This window comes from Saccostrea echinata, unplaced genomic scaffold (genome assembly GCF_033153115.1).
Source record: "Saccostrea echinata isolate AGI-Se365-2 ecotype Australia unplaced genomic scaffold, CSIRO_AGI_Sech_v1 ptg000008l, whole genome shotgun sequence".
Lineage (NCBI taxonomy): Eukaryota > Metazoa > Mollusca > Bivalvia > Ostreida > Ostreidae > Saccostrea > Saccostrea echinata.
In genome coordinates, this window is record NW_026889757.1 from 1362632 (window position 1) to 1384402 (window position 21771).

Consider the following 21771-nt stretch of genomic DNA (forward strand, 5'->3'; position numbering starts at 1 on the left):
GATATATTACATCTGATCTGTGATCATTGATTAGTAGCCGTGAATAGAGACTGAGGGCAAACACAGGAGTACGAAATCCTCCGATATAACAGGCAGACATATGTGCGCTAAATATTGCTGTACTGTGAATACTGGTACAGTGATTTGTGAACATGAAAACATCAGAAAAATGTAAACTTTCACTCTGTGTATGAAACATCTGTTCATCTTTCTGCTGTGTAAATTAAGGAAGATTACACTGTTTTGTCAAATCTTTACAGCAAATCGTTAGGCTCTGTAAAATTGTGGGGAAAAAACTTGGTTGTCAGGATTCCCATGTTATTTATGAGCGATAAGCTGGTCAGATTGTCATTTTTAACATTTTATGAGGATATAATGAAAGGAGTTCCGGCCAATGTACCTGGATAATGTTGGATTAAAATGTCAAATCTCGTCTGCTTTCCCAGAAATATACACATTACGTATCAGAGCAGTAGTTGAAAATGGCGGGGAACATTGAATTGCTTAACAGGGGAGAATACTGTGAGTACTAGTATTTTGTTTAAAAATAATTTTATAATTAAAGAAAAAATACTTGTATTATGTTATTTGCTGAAAGTAAACGCAAGCTTTGTAGCAACCATCTCCCTTGTCCCTCTGTGCCTCTGGCTTTGTAAATGAATATTATCAGATTACTGGAAACGTTTTGTGCAATATTGAAAAAGAAAGTTAAAGTCAATTTTTCTCAGTATAAACTAATAATTGTCTGCGAAGTAAATTAAAAAAGATCTTTAGACACTGTTGGTTTCATATTGTTCCTTCTCGCTGATAATTTTTGTATTGTAACAATTTCATATGTCTTCAAAAGTGAGTACAATGCAAAAATATATATATTGTAATATTAAATGTTGGCGGACACTGCTCTTATATGTATATTAACCATCTTGAATCCATCTCGCTTTATACAGATAACTATACAAGAGAGAAGGCAAATGGAATGAAACAATATGTGTGTATAAATTAAGTTGGCAAAGGAAGAAAACACAGCATGTTTCATTAAATAAACAAGTGATTTATTATTAAAAAATTTAAATAACGAAGAGATAACAACTCTTAAACAATATTACGTAATTTATTTGATTTGCCGATCCCGATCTTCTTATCGTGCTAGAGGATCATTGATGAAGTTACAGAGAGCTTTTTGGCTTGAGTAGTCGAGATTTCCAGGCAAATTTTGTGCCAATATTTTTCACTTCCCGAAGAAAACGACTCGTGACAAAGGATGGAATCGATGCCACAATTCAAAGATTTCCGTAAATAATTCTGTAGTCGTTTTCCGCAATATTAGTGACTATGGGTAATCGAATCGACCGTGAGATTCCCATGCATTTGGGTGGATTATATTTCGTTTTAGCGTATTATATACTGTTCCTATTTCGAACGTTGACTCTACGTTGCTTTTCATCAACTTAGAATCAATAGTTAAAAGCTTATCCGTATCATTTGGTTGTTCATTACATGTCAGAAATCTCTAGAGAATTCATCATTATTTGTGTGGAAAATATCTGTAGGTTCGATCAACTTCCCGAATCATATTTTTAATTCCCTGGTTGTCTCTTTTCCTGATAAAACTAAAATTACATTCGTTAACAAAGCCATATGAAACGTTCATGTGTTCTGCAATACAGTGTCTTTTATGCTTTATGTGAATTTCATTGAAAGAAGGCCAACAGTCCCCCCTCCCCCCTCACTCACACACATACACACAGAGGTTTTGATAGAGGTTATAGAGGTAAGTTTCTCGAAATATCTCCAGGGATAGCATGTAATTGTAAGTATTTATTATTTAAAGCTGTGGACAACTGGTTATTTCGCACGGCAAATAGTATACCAATGTATTGCCATTGCAGCTAATGAACAATACATCATTGTTAATTATGCTTACTTAATCCTCCCATCTGTGCATTACTGCAACCACAACAAGGTTTGTCACTTGCTTCTCTGGTCATTGTGTTCAGTCGTTGTAGCCTATCCCCATTACATATGGCTCAAATACATGCATCACTGATTGATAACGGCATTACATTTAGAGCAAAATAAACTATTTCTATGTAAAATTGTATACATCCAAGTTACCATATATGTTTCTCATTAAATGACGCTGTCTTGCGTCAATCAATTATTTTTTTTTTCAAATGAAACAAAATTAATCGAAACAAGTGGATTGGAGGTGGGGTGGGGGTGGGGGGCTAAAAAAAAATAAATATAAGATTCAGGGACACTTTTAGTCCTACGATGTTTTTAAGCTCAAAATGTTCACAACATCTCTATTTCACAATTTCTGTTATCTTACAAGATTTCAGTACAATTCAGCTTACAATCTAAAACTTAGTAAAAAATAGACAATTGAAAAAAAATGAAAAGAAGAAATGAAATTACCAGCATTGCTGATTGCATTGCCGATTGTAAAAAAAAAATCACGGAAACAAGTCTGTATCAATTATTAGTTTCCAAATCCACGGAGAATGAAAAGAATGGTTTTAATGAAATAAATCGTTATATCTGGCAAAACAGTGTATGGAAAATAAGCAAATTAAGGCTCTGTTGTAGGGCGCTCTGTGATTGGAATATAAAAAGAATGCTTCTCTTTAAACCCCCATCACGTCAATTCTCTTTGTGATATTGGATTTTGGAGCTAATTAGAGATCGAAAATTCATTTCAAAAGACAAGAGTGCCTTTTTTGTTTCTTAATGGTTAAAATTCTTCAAAATTATTGGTGGTTCGTAATCCACATTCGTGTGTGTGTGTGTGTGTTTAGCTCACCAGAACCAAATGTTCAAGTGAGCTGTGCTGATCATCCGTCGTTTGTCTGCCCGTCTGTCTGCCATATTTTCTACTTCTTCTCCAGAACCAGGGAAATAAACTGCCACAAAACATCCTTGGGTAAAGGAGATTCAAGTTTGTTTTTTAAAAAGGCCATATTTCCAAGGGGAAATAATTCAAACAAGAAGCCCATGGACCTCGAAGCTGACCTTACTTACTTTGGCTGTTGTTCCTCAAAAGATTTTCAGCGATTTTTTTCTTCATTATTTTCAAAAAAAATTTTGACCCCACAACTGAACTTGACTCCACATAACAATGAGATGCATTATTATCAATACAAATACACTGTAGCAAAGCCCTGCTGTTCTGGAAAAGAAGGTTTTTTTTTTCATGGACACAGACATATGTAAATTTTATATCCAATGGTGCCCCAACCCGTGATCCATGTCAAAAAATAGTGAATCCACATAATTTAAGAATATTTGCAAAGATTTGTCCATGAATATTCCCTTAAAATGTATAACTCCGATCCCCTACTGTAGCCTCATCCTATCCCCTGGAAGCATGATTTGATCAAACTGAAACTATACTGTTATATAGAATATGACTAATAATGGCCTTGTTGTTCTTCCTTAGAAGATTTTAAAAAAAAATTCACACATTCCCAAAATTCCCATTTAAAACTTTTGTCTCCTGTTGTTGCATTATCCAACCCCGTTGCAATGATATGAACAAAACTGAATCTACCCTATCTGAGGATGCTTCCATATTAATATGACTAATCATAGCCATGTTGTTCTTCAGAAGATTTTCAAAGATTATTTTTTCATATATATTACCATGTTAAACTTTAATGTCGCCTGCTGTTGCCCCAACATACCCTAAGAGGCAATGATTTGAACAAATTACAATGTACACTACCTGAGGATATTCTTGCATATCGAACTAACTAATCATGGTCTGTTTTTTCGGAAAAAATGATTTTTCAAATAATTGTCCCGATATTTTTATTTTATTTTTTTTCCTTTATCCTTTGGATTTCTTGTTGTGGCCCTACTCCATCCTCTACCTTGGGGGATGCTTTGAACAAATTTGAATCTACGGTAAGCTTGTACACATGTGTTGATATGACTAATCATGGACAGACAGACGCTGGATAAATTCAGCTCAGGTAAGCTAAAAAGGCAAAAACAGGGTGATGTTATTTAACTAGAAAAGTCTAAAAAAAAATTCTAAGAACCACTTGATCTGAATATATAAAATTTATGTGAAAGCTTCCTGGCTTTATAGGGATGGATGGGCCGAAATAGGGATCAAAGTTTCACATGAGAATATAAAGAAATCTTTTTAAAAAAATTTCTTTCAAGAACAGCAAGTCCGTCTATAATAAACCATATTAATATGCAAGCATCTTCGGGTTCAGAGTTTTGCGTAGATGTAAATTAAAAAATCTGTTAGGGCTCTGATTAATAATTTAAAGAAGCAAGCATCCTCAGGTTGTGTGGGTTCCAGTTTGTATAAATTGTGGTTCCCGGAGTAGGGTGGCCCACAATATAGGGACCATATTTTTGCATAGAAATGTATGGAAAAAATCTTTAGTTCTTATTCTCAAATTATGGCTACGATTAATTTTATCAATATGTAAGCATAGTGCAACGTACGTCGTCCTAATTCAAGATAATTCAACTCATCTTCCCTGAATTAGGGTGCATGGGGCCACAAAAGGGGATCAGAGTCATTTCACACACTAAAATATATTTTAAAAAATATGCAAACATTTTCAAACTGTTTGGACTCTAGTCATTTCAAATTATGAACCCTGGGGTTAGATTGCTGCTAAAGTCAGGGATCAATTTTATCATGCATATATACATGTATACAGGGAAAAAAATCTTTTGTAAAATTTTCTCCAGAACAGCAAGACCATGTTAGTCATATTGAAAGACCAACGTTTTTTGTGGACTCAAATTCGGGTAATTAGGTCATGATCGATTTAGGCTAAGTTGTGGTCAGAATATGGGGTCAAATTTTTCATAGGAATAAAGAAGGAAAATAATCTTTTAAAAATCTATAGAAAAATAGCACCAATTGACCCGGGTGAGCGTTATGGCACATGGTACTCTACATCTGTGCCTCAATTTCAAGTGAATTAATTACTGATCGAAGATTCGGTATATATAAGTAAACGTTTGTACAGATGTATCTTCTGTGTTATTTTTAACATTTCGGCTACAGAATCCCTTGACCAATTTAATTCAAATTTAATACAGAGTATCCCTGGAAAAAATATTAAAATCTGTTCTAAACATATACATGTACGTGAAATCAAACCACATTTTAAATTTTAAACGTACGTTGAAGAACGTATTGGACGACCATGTGATATTTTTGTTCAATTGTGGGCCATACTTTTAAGAAGGGGAGATACCTGACATCTCCAAAACTGAATTTAACTGCTTAAAATTCCGTAAAATCAAAATTATTCGAACACTTTTTACACGTGCAAGTAAACTTTGACTTCCTTTTTCCAATGAACTTTTGAAGAAATGTTACGTTTTTTTGTCTTTTTCTGTTGTAACATGCAAGATTTTATAAAATTTCATGCAGCAAGCACTTAAGTGATTTGCAGCCATTTTATTGATCAGGTCGTCACAAAATACTTAAATGTCGTATTGTCATGAGAGCCACATGATGGGCACTTCACAATTTTACGACTTAGGAATACATGACTAGCCATTAGTCAAGCTGTCATTGTCTGATTGTTATAAAATAATTGAAACATCTCGGAAGAGAGGAGAGATTTAGATCAATGCAACCTGGTATTTTACTTGGTTAGTTTCGTAAGGTAAAACAATCTGGTGTTTGTGTTCTTGTAGTGTCGAGAGGTAATTTCATGTTGTGCCTTTGTTTGTACTTAGTATTTTTCTTTAACATTTCCTTGTCAGGTTTAGTATTCAATGAAGACTTCATGAAGGAAGAGATTTTCTAACAAGTATGTATCTTTACAGTGTGTGTCTGCCTTTTTGTGATTATTGTTATTCGGAGACGCAATAAAATGTAGTTTATTTGCAAATTCCTCAACAACCACCTGTTTTATTGTTCAATTATAGTAGTTTTGACAAGTAGAGCTTTTTTTGAAAAAGCTTTGCCGTCTTTAGCAACGACCTTACACATATAAATGATATACACCTATCAGGCTGTATTATTCTTGTTTAGTTTTCTTCATCAACATTTTACAGACAGTAGCCCTACCATATGCAATACAAAGAAAAAAGAATAACCACAATTTTTAATGTTTGCACGCAAAAACATTTCTGTATACCATGAAAGTATAGAAATACTTTTGAATATCCTTTAAAAAAAATTAAAGAGTCTGTTTCATTTATTGCAATTTTCTTTTGTTCGTTTTGTCAATCTTTTTAAGAATTGAAAATCTTGATTGTTTTTTTTTAAATTGTTGAGTCGCACAAGAAAATTATCTCCCTTGCGTTGAACAGCATTTTGACCAATGAAATAGTTGAAGATTTTTACTTTCAAGGAAAACGGTAATTTGCGTAGTTTTAACACTGACATTTTTATTATACGATTTTGTTTGGAAATTTCTTCCGGAAATTTTCTTTGCTGCAGAAATTAAACATTTGGTACGTTTTGATTGTTTTGCTTTAAACTTCATATGATTATTTATAAAATGAAAAAGGATGGAATATATTACATTCAACAAACAAAATTAAAATTGTACATAAATGTATTTTTTCATGATTCTCAATATATATATATATATATATATATATATATATATATATATATATATATATATATATATATATATATATATATATATATATATATATATATATATATATATATGAAACATATATAATATTTGATTATGGGGGCATTAAAATATTGTTTTTCTTTAATTGTATATATATATATATATATATATATATATATATATATATATATATATATATATATATATATATATATATATATATATATATATATATATATATATATATATATATATATATACAATTAAAGAAAAACAATATTTTAATGCCCCCATAATCAAATATTATATATGTTTTTGGTCTGTCTATCTGTTTGTTTGTCCGCATAAAATTTAACCTTGGTAATATCTTTTGAGAATCAGTGCTAGGGGTGTATTTTTGACACAAGATCTTTCCTGGGTTTCAACATTTATGAGTTTGAGTTAATAAACTTGGAGTTTGACTTTTTTTGGAAAATCTTAAGCGTTGGTCATAGCTCCTGAACGGTTGGTGCTAGGACTTTTATATTTTAATTGTACATTCTATGTGAACAGACCTTCCTTAGAATATCAACGTTTTTGCCTCATAATCTAAACCTTGGAATTTAACCTATACCAGTGGCGGATCCAGGAATCTTGAAAAGGGGGGGGGGGGCGACTAGTTTGGGGTCGGGGTAGGGGCCCACTGCCACATAAAAAAAATGATTTAATAAATCTTATGTGTATTTTGGTCACAAGGGGGGGGGGGCTGCCCCACCCTCTTAATCCGCCAGTGTATACATTTGAAAAAAAAATTCCTCTTTGGCTATGATATGCCAAACGGGGGTATCAGTGTTTCAAAATGATCTTGTTTATTCAGAAATTCTTATACCATATTAATCATATGTACAATTCCTTATAATACGATCACTTGGGCTTTGTGATGCACTCTTTGGATAATACTGAAATGAGATTGCATGTATACATCAATACAGGATTCTGCTTTCTACGTAATAACTATTCATTTCAATAGTACATAGCAATTTTATGAATTTTCGGAAGCTTTTTTGATCCTGCTAACAATCTTCCAGATTCTACTATTTAAAAAGAATTTTTCAAAAGATCTTATCAATTTCATCTGTAACATAAGATGACAGAGAGACGCTTTGTGTTTACTTATTCAAATGTACAGTGACACGTAATTCTATAGAATCTTTCTGCCTCGTCTATTGATCAAGTCTGCTAGTTAAGCCTTATTACCACTAGTCTTTGCAGGAAAGAGAAGGGTCTTTTATTTACAAACGTCTCTCATTAATGTCTTGGGAATTTTTGTGATGGGGGACTAGCACTTCTTGTAGGTGGGCTATGCGACAAATCATTTAAAAGCTAGACTAGGAGTTCAGAGATTGACACCTATTCATTAACCTTACGCTTAACAAAGACGTTTTATATCAACTACTTTTGCCAAGATATTTTTTCCCGAAATGTACACCAAGCTAAAGAGAATGATATGGTTCATATCATTTTTCTTGTAAAAAAGTATCTGTATTTTTATCTTTTCTTATGATGTGTACGTTAGCAGTTGCTCTACTCAATGAACATGTATAATGTTCCTTTAATTACATGTACTTGCATGATGCTTTGTGTATGGAAAGAAGTACATGTGTACATCTAAATGTATTTAAAATCTTTCCATATAAATATGATACAAAAACTTCGACATTTTATATACAATCCTAGTTAAGAATAGTTTTGAAATATCACAAAATACAAATTTTATTGATATATTCTTGCTTCCAAGTAATGTTGCGTAGCCATATTGTAATACAATGTACCATATTGTAATTGACAGAGATCTAACTGCTTTGTTGGTTTTGCCGTTAAACACATGTTCTTGCAATATTGTGATTATCTTCAACACCCTGTGACGAAAGTAAAATCGTTTGGTCATCATGTCAATTGTAGTTCATTCCGTCTATTATATTCAAAGTACAACACCCCAGAAATTAATATCTGGTCTGACAGTGATGACAGATAGGGGTTCCCCCGAGATCTGCTTTTGATGACATTCAATCGAATCGATTACAAGTGTTATGTAGTGTGTGTTGTTTAGGTTCCTTGATTCCTCACAATGAAAGGTAAGATTGGGATTGTTTTTACTATGAACGCATGACTTCCCCCTTTTTCTATGAAAGTATTTTGGTGTGGCTAAAGGAAAATAACATTTGAATTTTCAAAAATATAATATTTTTTTATTAATCTGTAAAAATATCTTGACCTTGGTTTTCATGAAGTCACGAATTTTTGTTTAACTTGACATGCATTAGTTCGAATATTTATTATATATTAATCTAAATAGCAGCAAAATGGAACCTTAAACTGGTGGGCCAACTAACACGGGTGACGGTTTTGACTGTTTTGTATGATGAAAAGATATATTTTGTATGATAACGAACACGCACAGAGTAGGTTTAATACTATCAGTTTGTAAAATTACAGCAATTTTGGAGAGTAAACCCACAATCAAAAAATTCTTAAAATTCTTCATATGAAAAAAAAAACGACGATCGATAACCATAGTAGTGTTTGTATACCATTATCCATCATCTAAAAGCTCAAACTAACCCCCTCTCCTTTGCCAATACAACCCCCCCCCCATTTCCCAGTTATACACACAGTGTACACACAAGCAGATACATACTTATCAAGTATCAGTCTTCCCTCTTCTTGAGACAAAAAATATTGAGACAATATTTTCGTCATCGTAAAAACTCGATAACTATTGAATTTAAATTAAGCTCAAACGGCTGCTGTATGTTTGGATAATGAAGCATGTAGCATACAGTGAAACTCCCTCTAGAATCTAAATATCTAGAAAGAATAGCGAACTTCACAACACTTGTGATCAATGTACAGTGAGTGTTGACTGCCAGACTTACCTAAAATGTCGCTTTATTCCAAATTTTTTTGCTATAGTGTAAGACCCCACTTTCCGGATCACTTATTTCACTATTATTCATTTATTTTTTAATAATAAAAGGTTTAAAATCTCTACTAAGAAGGCCCTTAGACCAAGTCCTCTTATTTCTTAAATTCTAAAACTGAAAGGGATTTAGTATAAAAGTGACAACAGTTTATTTCATAATTCCTCAACTGCATAGGAACATACAGTGTAAAGAAATAATTAAAAATAAATATATATGTATTGCATTCGTTGGTACTACTCACTTAAAAAATTATAAAATGAAACACTTTTGATATATCTGAACATTTGTGAAAAAACCCATCTATTTCAAAGCTTGGAATCTCTTTTTAAATTCTGTCCATACTATATTTAAAACAAGAGTCTACAGTTAATACAAAACTGTCAAGCCATGTTTCAAAAACCAAATAAGTCCAAAGAAGTACACGGCCCCTGAATTAATATTTCTCTTCAACCACCAGTGTTTCTTTACGAGAAAATGATCGTTAAATTTATTTTAAAGGAAACTTTAAGAGAAGCAGTGCTCAAGTCATTATAATATATTGTACAGATCTGTCTATGAATTTCCCATCACTATCAGTATACAGTATATTCCTTAAGCTACACTCTTTTCGACCCCATTAAGATTGAGTGATTTGCATATATTCCCCCAATGTACATAATTGATCATTTATAATAGTGGTGTTGGAATTATTCTCCAAAAATCAGAGGCTTAATCATAAACTTGTTAATTTTACGTTCCCTTGTTAGTTTTTTTATTGTCTATAACAATAATTGTATTGGATGTTTTGTAGGATTAAAGGGTTTGTTGTAGAACCAGAGATCACATGATTGATATTCATCTCAGTAGAGAGGTTTATAAAATAACGTTGTTTTCTTCCCTCTTGTCGTTAACGATACTATTGAGGGAAAAATCAACGCCCCATGAAGTCAAACCCTAAACCCTGCATGGACAGATATTAATTAAAAAAATGTTTTATAACAATTAACTATTTTTATGCCCCGCCATGAATATGGCCGAGGCATATAGAGTTTGTAATGTCCGTCTTCCGTCTGTCCTTTCGTTCCGCTTTGCGTTTAGCTCAGTTCAAAGCTTTCAAAGAAACTATTCAGGATATCTTTATCAAACTTCATATGCTAATACATATTAATGAGAGCTATTCAACTGCATCAAAATTTTTTGACCCTGACCTTTCCTTTGACCTTAACCTCACTTTTCTTAAATACTGTTCAGCTCAGTTTTAAAGAAACCATTCAAGATAGTATAATAAAACTTCATATGTTGACACATAAGTAATCTATTCAACTGCATCAACATTTTTTTGAAATTTCCCTTGACTTCATTTTTCTTAAATTATTGTTTAGCTGAGTTTTAAAGACACCATTCAAGATATTTTTATTAAACTTCATTTGCTGATACATACTGATGAGGGCTATTCAACTGCATCAACATTTTTACCTTGACCTTTCCTGTGACCTTGACCTCACTTTTCTTAAATTTGCATTTTGCTTAGTTTTAAAGAAACCATTTAAGATATTTTTATGTAAGCTTATGCACTTATACATAATTTGGTGAGAATTTATCATCTATATCCAACTTTTTAGATTTCAATTTCAATTTTAAAGAAAGTATTCAAGATATTCTGATCAAATTTCATACACTAATACAAATGTTCATGCTGCATTACTAATATACCCCACGGCGGGGCATTCATGTCCTATGGACATATTTCTAGTTCTTATTTAAAATACATTCTCCTATTTGTTAACTTTAGATTTTTATAATAATGAAAAATGAAAAAAAAAAACCAAACTATTTGCTTTCTTAAAAAACAAAGTAATAAAAAAAAAACATTGAACAGATTTAACACACTGCCAATCCGTATAAGTCTAAGAAACAATGAAGAGAAATAATAGTTTAGTAACATGACATTTTCTGCTTAGGTTGTATTTCATTTTTCCTCGGAAAAAAATTTAGGTAATCAAAATAGCTGAATGGAACTCCCTACATCCGTACTGTCATAAATAGTATGTATAAATTTAATTTAATTATAATATATATATTTATATGATTTTTTTGTATCTTGAACTAATCTGTAGTGATATGTCTTAGAATGATTTAAGTATCAGCTGAATGCAGACCCATTAAGTCCGTTAATTTCCCAATACGATGTCTCTACCAAATTTCTGCCACATATTTGTATAACCATTCTGGGTGTAATTGATTTTATCTATAGATAAAATAATTCATATCAAATATACGAAAGTTCATGACCTTTGCTTCTTCAATTTTGACCAGGACCAGTGATACTAATCAACCTTAGTGTTTGCAAAAGGTTTCTGTAGAACTTCTTTTTACAGAAATACAAATATTGCATGTTTCTTTATTAATTAACGTAATTTGTTTCTTTTTCCGTTTTCAGCCCCTCTGGCGATCTCCGATAACTCAGCCCTGACCGACATTGAGTCACCGGAGGCTTCACCTGCCCTTAGAACAAAAATGACGTCATCTCGAAACGCCAATTCAATCACGGATGATGGTGATATTGTGTTTATAACGTCAATAACTTCTGAAACAGATCCAGAACCACAGGATTTACGTCATGTGAAACGAAGACCCAAAAAATGTGACAAATCTGCGGGAGATTCCACCCACCGGAAGAGTGTCAGAAACCTGGTTCGCCGCCGCCTCAGCAGCTTTCACGAACAGATTCCCGTCAAAATTCAAAACTTCCTCCTAAAATATACTCTATTTTTCTTTAATTTTTTATCATGGGTAAGTAGATATTTATTTGAATTTGAAAATGCATATTTTGTTTAAGAAAAATCGTTTAATTCTCATTTGGTAAACATCTGTCTGCGTCCATTAATTATCCAATCTAATTGATCACGGCGAACCGTCTACCAGAATCCCTTTATCAGATGTTTTATTGCTAGATAATTATGAATCTTGAATGGGACTAGTAATCAATAGTAATGATTTGACATGCTATTAAAATTGCATGCATTGCAAATGCTTCCCATGAAAGATAAATATTGCTAATTAAATGTTTGCTTTCAACTCCTTGAAATCAGGACCGTTTGTTTAATAATAACATTTCAGGAGTGAGCTGAATATCAAAGAAACCCAATATGATCAAAGCACTAAAGGCATATACCGGTTGATTTGCTAATTTTCGAACAATTATACATTGTTCATATATGAGTTTATTTAGATTATTTGATTGGTATCTCTTTTTATATGCCCCCGTAATTGAAAATTGGGGGCGTATAGTTCTTGGTTTGCTCGGCTGCTTGCCCGCAAAAACTTTAACTTTAAAACTTTAACCTTGCCCATTACTTTTAATGGGTTGGAGTTAAGGCTTTCATATTTCACATGTGTGTTCCTGTGACAAGACCTTTCTTTGGGTACCAACTTATTTGACCTTGTCCTTGGAGATTCGCTCACCTTTGTTAAATTTTACCAGACTTTAAGGATATAAGCAACGTAGTTTGAACTTTATTGTCTTTTTCCCAAGAGCTGAAGAGTTCCAATACTTAAAGGAACTGTGTGCTACATTTTAATGTCTATATATGCTGTTGTACACTTCTTCTCAAACAAGTTTGGATAAACAAAACATCTAGAATATATGTTTAGTAATTTTCGTACATTTTTCTTTGAATAATACAAGAATTTTCATCAATTGATATCTTTTCAAAACCCCTGGTAATGCATGCTGATTTTTTGTATACAAACATCTGATAACACTATCTTAAATTAAGAATATCTTGAAAAATTAACAGTAGGTAAGGTACGTTGCATATGCCCTTAACCTTGGCCATGTTTTGAACTGTTGGTGCTAGGGCTTTCATATTTCACATCTGGATAATGGTGTAAATTGAGACTGGGCCTGGGGTCAAACCGTCAATACATATTTGTTCTCTTTAATTGTATTAATTTTTAAACTTTATTGTTGTTCTTAAGTTAGGTGGACTTGGGGCAGTGGGAGTCGGCACATGGCAGCTAACAGACGACCAGAAGGTTATCACGGACGCAGTTGACTTTGTCCTTGACCCATTTATCATCCTCTGCATTATTGGTGCTATCACATTCACAATTGCCTTTCTTGGTTGTGTCGGTGCTATAAGGGAACATATTCTGATGCTAAAATCTGTACGTGATGCGTTTTTTTTTCCTGAAAAAAAATATTTGAAAAGAAAATAAATAGAAAAAAAAAAACATTTCAAACAGATGCACTTTAATATCGGTCTAGGGTAAAAAAAATATTTAAAGCAGCACTGATATATAAAGATACCATGAAACGTACACTTTGTGTTTCCTAGCATTTCTATTTATTATAGCTGTATATTTGTCTTTGAATGGTACTGGTTGATAGAATTAGTCTGTGTTTACAAACATTTTTTTGTTGTTGCAGTTTTATATTTGTCTTTCGATCGTACTGGTGATAGAGTTAGTCTGTGGGGTCTTGGTCATTGTGTGTTATACCGAGCCTGCTGCCAGAGACTTTTTACGCCTCACCCCAGAAACGCTACTGAAACGCGCCATACTGCAGTACATGGAGGATAAAAGCATTAAAAAACTGATGGATACCATTCAGCGACAGGTACAATGTATACATGTAGTCATGGTAGTGGATATTTCTAAGAATCATCCTATGGAAACATAGTAACTGTAGGTCACCACAAGCTGGGAGTTAAATTGTTACCAATGACTCTCCTTCCATCATGCACAAACAACCTTAACTGCTAAAACATGTCCATGATTTATTTCAAATGTATTTTAAGCATATAAATTTAAGCGTCAAATGAATATTTGTTATCAATGAAACGAAATGTCTACAGAAAATTTAACATCAACTAAATTGTGTGCACAACTTCTATCGACTTGTTGCACAGTAAACCGAAGACAAAAATTCAATTCTTCTCAATTATTGGTTAATTACAAGCCATAAGCGTGCAATATTGGAACCAGATCTGCATTGCTTGATCCAGTAAAACTATAAAACAATAAATCGCTAACACTGCTCACTGACAGGAAATGGGTTTTAGCGTTTTCAGTAGCATAATTCTATTTTATAGATGAAATGTCAAGCAAAATAAAATGCACTTACACAAGCTCTAAGAGGTCATTGTACCTTATATAGATCGCAAATAAGATTCAGTGTTCAACCATAATATAAAAGCAAACACAGTCTTCGCTTCCTTTGAATGGTTTAGAAAAAGTTTAAGGTTCACGGGCTTAGTCGAAACTTACTGGAAAGCGCTAACAGACGTCAAACGGCCCAGGTGTGCGTTTTGTACGGAACCCATGCTCTTCTTTAAGGACATACGCAAGGTACCTTACCTACTGATCATTTTTCAAGATATTCTTAATGTAAGATTATAGTGCCGTCAGATGTTCGTAGACAAAAAATCAGCATGCATTACCAGGGGTTTTGAAAAGATATCAATTGATGAAAATTCTTGTATAATTCAAAGAAAAATACACAAAAATTACTAAACATATATTCTAGATGTTTTGTTTATCCAAACTTGTTTTAGAAGAAGTGTACAACAGCATATATAGACATAAAAATGTAGCACACAGTTTCTTTAACTATTGGAACTCTTCAACTCCAGGGAAAAAGACAATAAAGTTCAAACTATGTTGCGTATGTCCTTAATTCTTAAGCGTTCTTCTAACATTGATCAATGTGTGTAGGGCATGAGTCACAACTGGACCACTACCAGTCTTGCAATGGATAGACAGGACATTCTCTGGACACTGACCATATGACCGTTATTTTAATGTTTGAAAAAATGTTCTGTCTGTTCTCATGCGTTGCGCATTCGTTTTCTCATTCGTTACTGGAACGATGAATTTCGTTAATTGACTGCTGCTCGTACGATACATGTTTGGCCGTTTTATACCGATCGCGGCGTTTGACGACTTTCATCAAAGTATAAACTCTAAACTAAGCTATGTACACAAATTCAGCTTTAAAAAAAAAAGCTTAGAGAGTCAGCCAGTGGATTTTTCTTTTTTCGTGATAATATTTAAAAGCATTAGGAAACCGAGATTTTGTATAAGGAAAAATGATTTCAGCATTATCTTTAGCCGATTTGGCCAGTTGATCCTAGCTGCAGAACTGTAGCATTATGGTTTTATATACATATATTAGTCTTTGACCTATTCTCTTTAGAGCAGTGGACAGGCTTTCGCCTACATCCACAGGCGAAAGCCTGTCCACTTCTGTAAAGAGAATAGTCCTTAACCATAAAGCTACATTTCCCGTAATGCAAATATAATACGATTTACGGTGCAAGATTTTCTGTGCATGATTGGGAAAAATTTCTCCACTTTCCAGCATTGGTCAATCAACTACCTTTCACTCCCTAATTCTAAACATATTTTTTAACCACCTGTATCTATGTCTCTTCCGATCTATCCATTGCATACCTTTACAAATCAATTTGATAATTAACATCGGAATCGAAATGCTTTAAATGATATGATTGATTGTATATTCTTTTACGTCCCATTCGAGAATTTTTCACTCATACAGAGACGTCACCATATACCGGTGAAGGGCTTCAAATTTGGTCCTTTACTCGGCACTCAGGGTCATTGAGCAGTGAGGGATCTTTATCGTGCCAACGGCTGCCGTAACACGGGGCCTCGGTTTTTAAGGTCTCATCCGAAGGACCCGCAACTCTCACTTCAAAGTGCCGAGCGCCTGGCGAAGGAACAGTTGCAACCTTTTTTTTTTATCGACTTAGGTCAGTCGCGGCCGAGATTCAAACTCATGGCCTTCCGATTACGGAGCGAGCGCTCAACCGACCGAGCTACCGTGACGGTTAGTTTTAAATCATCCATTCGTCATCATCATCATCATGAAAACGAAAGTAAATCAAATAAAATCTGAAAATAATCCAATATTTATGCTGCAGAATTGGATACACGTGTAAAATACATTTAAGATACTTTTTCAAAAGAGTTTCAACTGACGCGCCAAACACTAAGTAAAATGAATTTATACAGGTGTCTTTTATCAATTTTCAATCTAAAGTTGAAAATGATTACATGACAAAGAAGAAGGTATGGTTTTAGCTTTATTGTGCCCTAAAAATTTAATGTTTTCAAAAAGTTTTGAAACTGGCTTAAATATTAGTTGAGTATATGACTGTAATAAATCAGGAAAGAATATAGCATGATGGAGTACCATTCTGGATATATGACGTCATTAATTTGATGCATTTCTCTATTTTAAACAGAAAAAGCCTCAAAATGACCCATTTCAAGGGTTATTTTCCTTAAGAAAATAGTGTCCACAGCCGTCGTCCACGTTAATATTTAGATATGTTGTGTAAAACTCTTTGAAAAATCACATATCTCAAAATCTTTGTGGGCGATGCCTGTGGACAATATTATCTGAAAGAAAATTCCATTGAAAATTGATGTCTTCTGCAACTTTTTAAGAAAGTACGGGAAAATGCACAAGTTTATGGCGTCACAATTAGCATTTGGAAGGTCATGTGAGAAAAAAGATTTGTATGATCTTTCTGCATGGAATTTCAATAATTCAAAAAGCATGAGTTTTAATTTTTTACATCACTTTTATTTTTAAGAAAAACACAGGGCAAGATTTGTATTGAAACCGTACCTTGTTCTTTGTCATGTAATCATTTTCAACTTTAGATTGAAAATTAATAAAAGACACAAGTTTATGTTTCATTGCGTAGAACACACGTTTTGTGAATAGATGCGAAGCAGTTAAATTACTGCAAACCAGATTATAAAACTGTTGAAAATGCAAACTACAAAACCTCAATATAGGCAGTTTTTCCAAAGAAATCAGCACCAAATCCTTACTGTTTTAACCTGTATTTATACTTTACTGTATATGGTGTTAAAAGAGGGATTTCATTCTTTAAACAATATTGATTTTACTGAAACGAAATCAACAGGAGTTACTTACTCTACCTCAACCTCCCAGAATTTCTTGCGCTCCTTAGGTCAACCAATGTCAGGGTACCAGTCTACCTCCCAGAATTCCAGAACACGCAAGCGCATTTGAAGTTTTTCGTAAGATAACTAGTCAGCCCGGGGGCTGACTAATAATTTTAATATTTATTTTTTCTGCAATGGCTGCAACCTTTAATTCTTGCAATTACAAACAAAGGAAGTATTTTATTGTTTAAATCACACTTCTCATGCATTACATGATTATGCTGTCCTTCATCCGTGTGACGTTCGTTCGCGCTATCCGGTAAAGTGCGACTGAGCCCTAAATGCTTTTCATTCCGAATTAAGTTTTAACTGTCGTTGGAATCAGTGTTTTCCAACCCGGAAGTTCTTACTGCTCATGTGTTAATGTCAATTTTCTTGTTAATTCTGCTGCTTATGAGTTGATGTTAATTATTCCGAGATTAATTAAATTATTGTAATAACTACGCTTTCTGATCCGATTTAAGAACGCTTGCTAAATGTACTACAAACACACCAAAATAAATAAATAAAGCATGGATTGGTATAGATTTTTGCACTAAATTTGGTTGTTAATGATGTATATATCAAATCTTTAAAACAGAAATTGTAGACTTACTATGATGTGTAAATGTCTTTCTTGTTTGTCATCACCCTCATAAATTTTTACATTTTTCAACACTTTTAGGACATTATTGAGAAACTTAAATTGAAAATTGAGAAACTTTTAAATGAAACTTTCATTTGACAAAATTTATTTGTCAAAGACTTATGAAGTAAAATCTAAATACACCAATTCCGCACTGTGTGATACGGGTGACGACACAATACCACATATCAAGTAGCGGTCCGAAAAAGTAATCCGTATCACGTATCGGACCGGTGTGTAAAAATCCGTATCAAACCGGAAGTAACGTTTGTATAAATAACTTGATTTTATTTAAATAAACATGTAATATAATTCTTTACTTAAATTTGTTGACTTAATTTGTTTTCAAAGACCTAAAATTGGCTCTATTAGATTTTAAAGAAAACAGTCATAAACATGCACGAAACGTTCTTAAATGACTTTCTGTGAACCCGCATATTAAGTATTTTAAATATATGATAAATAGAATACTACATACTGAAATCCGTATCATATCAGCCCTCGGGCTTATATGGGGCCACTCGGGCTGGTATGACATATGATATGGATTTTAGTATGTAGTATTCTCTATTTATTTTACTTATATAAACATATACATATAATATTTAGTTGTGATTTTCATGATTTTTGAAAAGTTTGTTTATGGCATATGATATGGATGTCCGGTTTTTATTGCTCACGTTTTTTTTATTTTCTTTTAATGTTTTCTATTCTCTAGTTACGGTAGTTTAGCTGTCATGGTATCATTTCCCAAATCTGATCATACAAGTTTAACTGTGTCAGTTTTGATATTTTCTAACTGATGCAAAGTTTTAACTTCTCATGTATTGATGATTTCCATTTTTGTTGGTATTTAACTGTTGCAGAATCAATGCTTTCTAATCGGATTTAAATTTATTTCATATTTTACTTTTCCGCATTTTCTTGTTAGTTAGGCTGTTCTTGTATCGATGTCTTCCTATCTGAATTAGTTTAAACTGTTCATGTTACATGTGTTCATATTCTCCATTCTGATGTTAGTTCTAATGGTGTACATACATGTAGTACCGATGTTGACCAATCTGATTTAAGTTTAAATTGCTCGTGTGTTGATGTAGTTTCATTCTCTTGCTAGCTTATTAAGTTTATGTCAATGTTTTCCAATCCAATAGAAGTTTAACTGCTCATATGTTGATATTTTTCATTTTTTTTTTTTTTTTTTTTTTTTTGTTATCTTTATTATTGTAGTATAACTGCTCATGTGTTGCCGTTTTCCGGTCTGTTGTTCGTTTGACTGTTGAGGTTTAAATGTTCATGTGTAATTGTTTCCGGTCTGTTGGTATTTTGACTGCATGTTGAGGTTTAAATGCTCAAGTGTAGCCATTTCCGGTCTGTTGGTATTTTGACTGCTGAGGTTTAACTGCTCATGTGTGCTGTTTTCCGGTCTGTTGGTATTTTGACTGTTGAGGTTTAACTGCTCATGTGTAGCCGTTTCCGGTCTGTTGGTATTTTGACTGTTGAGGTTTAAATGCTCAGGTGTAGCCGTTTCCGGTCTGTTGGTATTTTGACTGTTGAGGTTTAACTGCTCATGTGTAGCCGTTTCCGGTCTGTTGGTATTTTGACTGTTGAGATTTAACGGCTCATGTGTGCCGCTTTCTGGTCTGTTGGTATTTTGATTGTTGAAGTTTAAGTTTTAATTGCTCGGGTGTTGATGTTTTCCTATCTTATTTTAACTGTTGCAGCATCAATGTTTTCCAAATCCTAATTAAGTTTTAGCTGTTCCAATATTGATGTTTTTCAATTAATTCGATTTAATTTTATCTACTCATTTGTTTGTTTTGCATTCTTAGTTTAACTGTTGTGGTATCAGTGCTACAGATGAGGGATATAAGGACTGGCGACTCAATATGTACTACAATTGCACGGAAGAGAACCAAAGTATATTCCGATGCGCCGTGCCGGAGTCCTGCTGCATTTATTATCCGGTAAATTCTCTAACATTTACTTCAAATCAAAGGCAGATTATTAGTACATGACTTCATTAATTTAATTTGCAAAATGGAACATTTATTTTATTGGCGATACTTCTAGTTTGCGTCTTATCTGTTTGCAGTGAAACATTCAACTTATTTCAAAAAGTACAATAGTTGGTATCATATTTTGCACTCTTCATTTCGTATTGTTTATAATTTATTATCAATTCAGTCTCTTTTTACAAGGCAGGACGTGGAATCTTAAGATCCTAGCTACTCTTGATTGTATGTCGGCGCCTTGTTGTCTTGTTTCAGATTTTTGTTTGTTGTTTCAGGGTGAACGAATGAACACAATGTGTGGTTTTGGGAAAACAGACAAAGACGTAAGTTCATCTGATAGGACTGCTAGTTACAAACTGTGTTTTCTTTGACATATAACTTACTAACTGTTATGTCGAATGTTTGTACACCGAAACAAATAATTCATAAAGTCATTAAACGAAAAAAAAAATATAAAGAGAACTTGAATTATGTGAAAAATCAGATCCAACCCGAGCATCGAAAAGGAACATCGTAAACATGCAATTTTCAAAACTTTTCAATATCGATCGAATGCCTCAATTGTAATCTTTGTACATGTATAAACTAGTACTAGATGTGTCCTCCAACCCCAAAAGTATATGGTGTACTAGTCTTATATGAACTTATCTCGGGTATAAGTATACATATTTATATCTTTAGTTTATATGTGTTGACTTCAAGTCTAATCACTTCTATTTGCGAAAAAAATTTAAATGTCAATAAAATCTATTTAAGATGTCGACTTTTTTTGAGACAGAAAAAAAACAGACAGAAAGACATGGCAAAATCCCTCCTTACAACTTCGTTAGCGAAACAAAGATATTCCCTAAGATCGTCAAGCAAAAAATTTATACTAGGGCCAACTTTAAAAAAAAATATTTGTTTGCACTCTCCGACCTACTAGCTAAAAATGGTCCGTCTCGAAACTTCTTTAAACCTCCAGGATATTTCCCACCCATCTACCAAATTTTTTTTTATCCTGAGTCGGGAGATGGCAAACAAACGTTATTTTAAAGATGGCCTAGTATATTGTCTTTCTATTTGACAGTTAAGCGAGGTGCAGTCCTGGATCTACACTCGCGGCTGTGTGAAGGGTTTTGGAGAGTGGTTATCTAAACACGAGTATATAATTCTACTCACTTCGTGTATCGTCATGTTTATGCAAGTAAGTAAACAAAATGAGAATCAAGTAACCGTTGAAATTAACTCTATCAACCAATCATTGGATGTCATGATCAGTGAAATCTTTGTATCAGTTAAAATCTTCAAGATCAAAGTATCTGTTACATGTGTCATGGAATTCAAATGGTACGTCAAGTTGAGGTTGGTTTTCTTTTCTTCAGTTTCTTGGAGTAATATTCGCCAGAATTTTCTCAAAGAGAGTAGAAAGACGAATCATGTGGCGGAACTTACATCATCATACAGACGAGAGCTAACCTTTAATTAGCACAGTAACAGATTAATTATCGACTCTGTCGTACAATCAGTTCCATATTGAACACCTAGTTAATTATGCACACCATCGGAGTGTATTGTCGATTTGACAAATGTCTTTACATGTATGCACTACAGAGCAGCAACTGCTG

General features: G+C 33.2%; 1 protein-coding gene across 2 annotated transcripts; it reads left to right on the forward strand.

Moving 5' to 3' along the window:
• The first annotated feature begins 366 nt into the window (after window positions 1-366).
• LOC133181220 (tetraspanin-33-like) lies at window positions 367-21704 on the forward strand. Of its 2 annotated transcripts, none has more exons than XM_061315755.1 (8): window positions 367-522; window positions 11961-12313; window positions 13502-13690; window positions 13953-14141; window positions 19982-20116; window positions 20440-20487; window positions 21234-21350; window positions 21529-21704. In XM_061315755.1, the coding sequence occupies exons 1-8, from the start codon at window positions 483-485 to the stop codon at window positions 21619-21621; spliced, it is 1164 nt and encodes a 387-aa protein (XP_061171739.1). In that variant the 5' UTR covers window positions 367-482; the 3' UTR covers window positions 21622-21704. The 2 variants fall into 2 exon arrangements, with proteins under 2 accessions (XP_061171739.1, XP_061171740.1); XM_061315756.1 differs by lacking the exon at window positions 367-522 and adding an exon at window positions 8624-8692.
• The last annotated feature ends 67 nt before the right edge of the window (window positions 21705-21771 follow it).